The sequence below is a fragment of the Platichthys flesus genome, chromosome 9 (assembly GCF_949316205.1).
Source record: "Platichthys flesus chromosome 9, fPlaFle2.1, whole genome shotgun sequence".
Classification (NCBI taxonomy): Eukaryota; Metazoa; Chordata; class Actinopteri; order Pleuronectiformes; family Pleuronectidae; genus Platichthys; species Platichthys flesus.
In genome coordinates this window covers 13405208-13412347 of record NC_084953.1, presented here as the reverse complement: position 1 = coordinate 13412347, position 7140 = coordinate 13405208, and the positions used below count along the sequence as shown (strand labels likewise).

Sequence of the window (7140 nt, the reverse complement as noted above, 5' to 3'; positions counted from 1 at the left end):
TATGACTCACCTGTTGTAACAGTGAGCACACACACACACAAAAACACACACACACACACACGCACACACACTTACGCACGCACGCAAACACTGTCATCAAAAGTGTGCGCACTCAATCTGGTGCTAATAAAAAAAATGGATCCAGGCTCAACCAATGAGGGGATATGAATTACGATACATAACACAATATCATTACAAATTGAAAAATAACTTACTCACGTCATACAGTGAATGAATGGAGATTTTAAAGTTAATGTGTGTGGTTCATGAATAAGCGTGTGTGCGTCTGTGTGTAATAATCACTAAGTGCCGCTAGGTGGAAGTAGACGCAAGTGAAATGTATTGCTAGAATATATTATAGAGTCACTTCTGCGTTTCTCATTAACTGTGTGTTTATGGTTAATGGCTTTGACAAATCAATGATCTTCAATTTAGCACTGCTTTAACATTTAAGAAATGACATTCCCAATCAAAATCTATTATTTCTTTAAACAAAGAAAAAAAAAGGGTTGTCCTGGAACCTAAATGCAGAGCCCTCAAATTTTCTTATATGTTACCTTTTGTATGCTATTTTTATTTTTTATAGTAATTATTTTTTCATAAATAGCGTCAATCATTATATTTCCCATTAACTTATGTCAACTATTCATTGTGCTTTGTAATTGTCTCTATTTCAGTATTTCATGATTTCGTGATGTTAGATAAAAATAAAACAAATGTTTGACATCATCCTGTACATATTATATTGCCAATCTTATTTTTAAACATTATACTAATGAAGCAAATACAGGAAAAAGTGCCTCCAGGCAAATTTAATGTTTAATGAACAGTTCATACAGTCTTTAGGCAATTCAATACACGTACTGTAAGTATAACATTATTAAACAGTCAAATAGCCAATTCTATACTATTATACCCTTATCATAGACGCACATTGGAACGTTACTTAATTAAGTGTACGATTATAATGACGATAATAACAATAAAATGGTAATAAAATAATTTACGACATGTGTGGATCCATATATATTTATAACACATATAATTATTACTAATATTATAATTATAATTATTATGGGGAGGGGGGAGGGGGCTTCCCAATATTTGACGTGGTCCAACTCTCGCGAGATCTCGGTGTCTCAGTGACTACCCCGTCCTGGATACTCCAGTTCCTCTGTTGAGAAACATCAACAGTAACCCGGGAAAGGTAACCTCAGAGGCGGGTAGCAACACCTCCTTCTCGGCGTGTGTCGGCTGAGCTGTGGACCCGATCACCTGGACCCTCGGCGGGACGACCACAATGGCTGCATGTCGCTAGAAAAAGTTGCTAGCTTAGTTGGCAAAACTGCGAGCTAGCATTGGTTTGCTAACGTTAGCCGGCTAACGCTAACGTTAGCAAACATACAGCTGATCGAAACCGAAGCAGCCCGGAGAAGTTCGGATCTTATCATGAGGACGTCGGCATGAATGTGGACATTTAGACGCCTGGGATCACTTCACTACAGGTACGTGTTATGTCTCCTAAAAGCGTGTTTCTGACTAGTTGACAAACTCCCGAGTTGGCGGCGGCCCCGACTATTCCCTGGATCGAAAGCATTTTGAAACAAGTCATCTCGAATTCAGATGTTAAAACGAGTGGGAGACACAGTCTTTTGACATGCGGCGATTGTGCCAGATAAGCAAACATGGTTATAAAAAAAGTGGAGGTGGTGTCAAATAATAATCAGTTATTTAAAAGATAAGAGCACAGTGGTTGTCAGTTCCACACCCGAAAGTAGATAAGCGATTGTTTGTGTTGTGAGTATTTCCTGGACACGGGGTTTCAGTGGCAGCCCTTCACAGGTCGTTTTTCTCTGATATGAGTTGCATGGACTTTACTTTCTGTTTAACTAAGTCTTATAATAGATGAACGTGCTTAATATTAATAGCACCGATGACAGATTCCCCCCTTTTACATACCCATATGCGTGATCAGGGGTTAAACTACATAAGTCAGCTCTGTGTGAAATGTTGAAAATACTAAATGACTGAATGAGAGTTTAACTTGTCAGCGACGTATACGGGGACCTAAGTGTGACGTGAGGGCGATGTAAAGTTGTATAAACGTGATTTATTACGCTGGGGAGGTGATCGGAGTGGATGTCAATAGAAGCCGTGTTAAGTCAAAGATGTCACATGTCTCCTCACTGCCCGACCTGTGTGTAGAGCAGCTGTTTGCACTGTGATGACTCCGGGGATCCGCAGCTTTTACACAAGTCTCGGTTCCTACATTCATGGTTTTTGAGATGCGGCGCCCACACATAGGTGGCGGCACTGAGCCACTCCTGCTGCTATTGCAGCAGAGAAGTAGGTTGCGCCATCTTGGATGTACATATTCGTTTTTGATGGCTATAACTCGCACCGCACCGGCAAAACTTTTCGGGGTTTTTTTGTGTCCCTCAACGCTCTCCTGCCTTCGTCTTTCTGTCACCTGACATGTCGCTGGTGGCTTCACCTCCCTCTCTACAAGTTTGTAAATTCAACATACTTTTTTTTGTTATTGAACTTGACCAAAACGAAAGCAATAGAGGACCGGTGTGCAGTGCTACGGTGTCAAGCTTGCCGCTTGTAGACTCTTTGGTTGGTGATCAGCTGACGACTGGGCATAACATCAGGGCATTTGTCGGCATCAATATGATGTACTGACGATTAGTTTGCTTTTTACATGGAAGTCTAATGGCGTCTGCTATCTAAAGCTCAACTGGTGTCAGCTTAAATCCAATGTCTTGATGACAGTTTGACCCCTTGGTTCCTTTTAATAACATTCGTTTAACGGTACATCGTGTCGGTATCGGATTGTATTGCCAAGCATGTTAACACAAACAAGGAATTTGCTGTGGCGTATGTGTCAAGTATACAAAATAGAAACAGATTTAATGTAAAAAAGTACCAGGGGAGACGTAGTAGACACCAGAAACTAGATTGTGCAAGGTACAGTTGGATGTAAACTCTCACTAAATGTTTAGTATGTCTCCTGTAAGATTTAGTAAACATAATTCAATTGGTGTATGTAGCAGTCATTGGTGTACACCTATGAGTTAACACAGAGGGCTGTTGATGAAGAAACATTAGTTTCCTTCCTGTTTGCTCTCGTTGTGACGTGACCACCTCAGGGCTGTGTCATGTGTTTGTTATATGAGTAAGTTTGCCTTATAAAGAACTTCTGTGAAACTACTTCACAGATTGCGAAAGAGGCCTTATAGATTGTACTTGTTTAGATCCATGGTATGATTAACTAACACACTGTTTTCTCAGGGAGAGTTTTTCCTAATTAGAACGAAACACTTGTTTCTGGCTTTAGGAGAGCAGTAACTAGGTGGCACCAGACTCTTGTACTCAGCTTTGCAGGTGTTTTAAGTAAACATCACCTGACTGACGTGTCTACAGTTCTGCTTACCTTCGCTCATAGAAATCTATTCAGGAATGTTGGGCTGTAGAACCTGTTTGAAATGGCAGGGTGACATTAATCTGCTGTCAATGGTTTGTCATCAGAGGCAACTCTTCTGTCGCTTTTGTTTATTGTCTCTAACGCTGGTTTCTGTCAGGGTCAATTTTTTTTTGTTAAACCTTGTTTGGATTTTACCTTATTGTGATCCACCACTGCGATTTTCTGCAGATTGTGCATATGATATAGAATAATACAACAGTGAATACATTTTATGACTTGCTGTGTTGATCTTATTTGTCTTTACCTTAATTCTTTTTTTTTTCAATTTTATGCCTGTTGAATTTTTGGTACAGGTGAGTGGGAGAGATGAAGAGCAGCAGGAGGACTGAGGTGTCTGTCAAAAGCTCTGCTCAGCAGCTCACCGATCATAGTATTGGGACAGGTGTGTAATACATTATAATAAAATTGTAGTAATGTTTATTCACAGTTATTATAATTACTTTATTTGAAATTCACAATTTAGATGTATCATGTTTTTTTTCATAGCAGGAGATTCTCACATGTCATAATGGATTTTTATGCTCTTCCTCTTTGTCAGAGCTGACAACTGCATGGAAAAGTTTGGCTCAGCCCAAAGCTGCTGTAAGTATCATAAGAAGAGTGTTCTGCTGAATGACTGTTCAGAGAGAAATACAATCCCTACTCTAATTGAGGGTTAACGACAGGGGATGTCACACCTTGTTAAACCCAATGAGACCAATTGTGAATTGTAAATATGGGCTATACAAATAAAATTGTATTTTCTCTGGGTAGTTGCGGCATATAGAAAACCATATAGAGGCAGTTCCAGGGACCGGGGTTCTCTTGCACTCAGTCATGGACCCACCCAAGGACAAATCGTCCAGGACTGTCCGCTGCAGGGGTGAGTAATTCCAAAATGTAAAGCTGCATGCTGCAAAATAGCATTATAAATAGTTAAATCACATTCTTATCTCTGCAACAATTTTAACTTTGTCCTCTCTGTTCTAAGATGGGCAGCAAGCTAACAGAGGGTCTTCAAAGCGCAGGGGGCGAAGTCAGCAGAGTCCAGAAAAGAGCAGCTCACGCAGCCCACTGCGAAATACCACCCAGGACAGCAATGTCTGCAGGAACAACTGTGTGGAGTTCAGGGAACCGCTGGCATCATACAGGTATAAATACTGCACTATACTGCATTAATGAAACACACTGAGTCACCGCTTTCTATCTCTCCTCATTGTTAATAGTCCCTTTCTACAGATCTTCTAGTGAAATATAGCATAAAGCACTACAATTTATGCATACTTATACTATTATTATCATATCAGTATATGAAATGATATGGAAATGAATGATACCACTGCAGTCATCTAGAATTGTGTGGTTGTTCTCTACAGTGACAGTGAATGAGACAGTGTTTATTGCCCACCTGGCATGTGATATTTTCATTAGCATCATGTGTCGGGTGCTTGTTTAAATGTGACACATCAGAAGAGCTCTTTCACCTAAATAAGTGTCAGTCACCAATGCTCTTGGATTTTCTAGACTTGTATTCACAGACCATATGTTCCTGACATCTCCGCTTAACTACCTGCAGCTGAATAGCTTACAGATACTTAGGTAGCTCAAGGCTTTAAAACACTTTGAAACCTTGATGTTTTGTTACTCGGGGTAACAGAATGATTTTAAATGCACATATGTTGCACATTCAAACTAAATTATATTAGTTGAAATGTTTTTATTTGCTCCCAATTTGTGTTATTGAATTTTAGTTATAAGATTAGGCAAGGATTTGAAATGAAATGTCAGAATTGTTTATGTTTGACTATTTCGTGCATATGACAAATGAGTCCATGACATTCAGCCCCCCTTTCAATGTTATTGTTCTTGGAGAATCACTAGTAATATTCTACAATCCAGTCTGTCAGTGAGGGTGTGTAAGATTTGCATTACTAAAATTTATAAATTAAACATTAAACTCACTGCTTAAAAATATTATTAATCATTAAAGTAAAGTGACATCTTGACTGAATGTCTTTTCCTCCTCCTACACCCTTTGACTACTCATGAATGTTTTATTCAGTACTCTCAGTAAATTAAGAGTAAATCTTGATCCTCTTGCTGATCCCTTGTAATCTGGTTTGTCTCCAGAGGGGCCACCCCTCCACCACATCCATCCTCTCAGCTGGAGTCCTTCAGCGGGCAGTCAGTGCCAGGGTCTTCATACCCATCCTCAGATCCTCTGCTCAGCCAGCTGGTCTACCAGAGGGACACTAGAGACAAGCAGACGGACAGGGACCTAGACATCCCACACTCCTCAGCTCTGGAGAGCACCAAGGTCCGCTACCTCAATGATCAGCCAGCCCTGGACACCCTGAAAACGAATGGAATCCATTCACATCTCACAGGTGTAAGAGCTCCTTTATGGGAGGGGTCTGAGGAGGATAGCACTCCCAAAGCACAGCTGGGTATGGACAGCCAACAGTCAAGTCCGTGTCTAGCTCCAACCCCGGGCTCTGTACCCCGAGGGGAAAGCACTTCCTCCACCAGCCCTGGCTCAGCTTCTCAGAGGCTGGAAAACCTAAGGCGACATCAGCCTGATGATAAACTGGAGAAGCTCAAAGAGCGTATTCGAAGGCAGAGGCAACATATGGAGGAGGCTGCAGAGAAAGAGAGGCTGCTGGGTTTTCTGGAGCAGCCTATTATGGCAGCTGTGGGGACTAACAAAGCTGATACCAACAACATACCCACAGCCAAAATAAGGAAAGTAGCAGCTGCACCCCCTGCTCCTATATACAAAGGTAAGTTCACTATAAGATTCAACCCCTTAATTTCTCAACTAGTTAAGTGTTTTGGGGATGTAGATTTGAGCCATAAAGTGGGAAACCGTGGGCTGCAGGTTGAATCTTCTATCCTTTCGCGCTCAGGTTTCAACAGTACTGAGACAAAGATTCGGACCCCTGATGGGAAAGTGTGGAAGGAGGAGGAGTTTCTTAACCTCAGCAGGGACGTATACAGGGACCTGTCAAGACAGTTTGCTGGTAAGCACACATCAAAAACATTTCTTCTCATAGCTGTTAGTACTTTTTGGCCCGATGCCACAGCTCTCGTTGGTAACAGCATCTCTGAATTTGACTGTATGTGGGAAATGACAGTGATTGGTGATCTTTGAAATGTTTGGATCTTGGCTCGTTCCCTTTGGTATTGAGTAAAGAGAGCTGTCTGAAATTGGTATGAATGAACCATTCTGACAATCTTCATGGAAAAATCTATTTGGATAGACTGCACACAAAAAGTCTACAGTATATGGAAAACATAGATTTGTATTGACCTGCTCAGCATCTTTGAAACAGTATCAGATTTTGTTTTGTTTTCAGCAATATGTTTTCAGTGGTTAATTCTCTGCATGTGTCTACTATGTACAGAGAGCCCCAGATCGCGGCATCAGCAGCAGAGGGAAGAGGGAGCAGACAGGTCCAGAGAGAGGAGGCCCCCCAAACCAACCAGGAAGGTCCACAGAGCTGCCCCTGCCTCTGACCTAAATGCAAAACCAGGTATAATTATCCTATTTTATGTATGAGCGCTAGCCCGCCTTCTGATCTATTTTTAATTAGTAACTGGAGGAAAGCTGATCATGTGTGACAGTATGGCAGGATTTTGTTTTCCGGGTCAGTGAATTTGCCTGAAAACTAAGA

General features: G+C 41.1%; 1 protein-coding gene across 2 annotated transcripts in view; it reads left to right on the top strand.

The window, feature by feature from the left end:
- Positions 1-1171: 1171 nt before the first annotated feature.
- Positions 1172-7140, top strand: part of cep350 (centrosomal protein 350) — a 31089-nt gene continuing 25120 nt past the window's right edge. For both annotated transcript variants that reach the window (XM_062394950.1, XM_062394949.1), the window contains exons 1-8: positions 1172-1505; positions 3781-3869; positions 4026-4069; positions 4241-4349; positions 4458-4617; positions 5597-6246; positions 6373-6486; positions 6871-6999. In XM_062394950.1, the coding sequence (XP_062250934.1) occupies positions 3794-3869; positions 4026-4069; positions 4241-4349; positions 4458-4617; positions 5597-6246; positions 6373-6486; positions 6871-6999 (1282 nt within the window). In that variant the 5' untranslated portion in view covers positions 1172-1505; positions 3781-3793. The remainder of the gene's footprint in view (positions 1506-3780; positions 3870-4025; positions 4070-4240; positions 4350-4457; positions 4618-5596; positions 6247-6372; positions 6487-6870; positions 7000-7140) is intronic.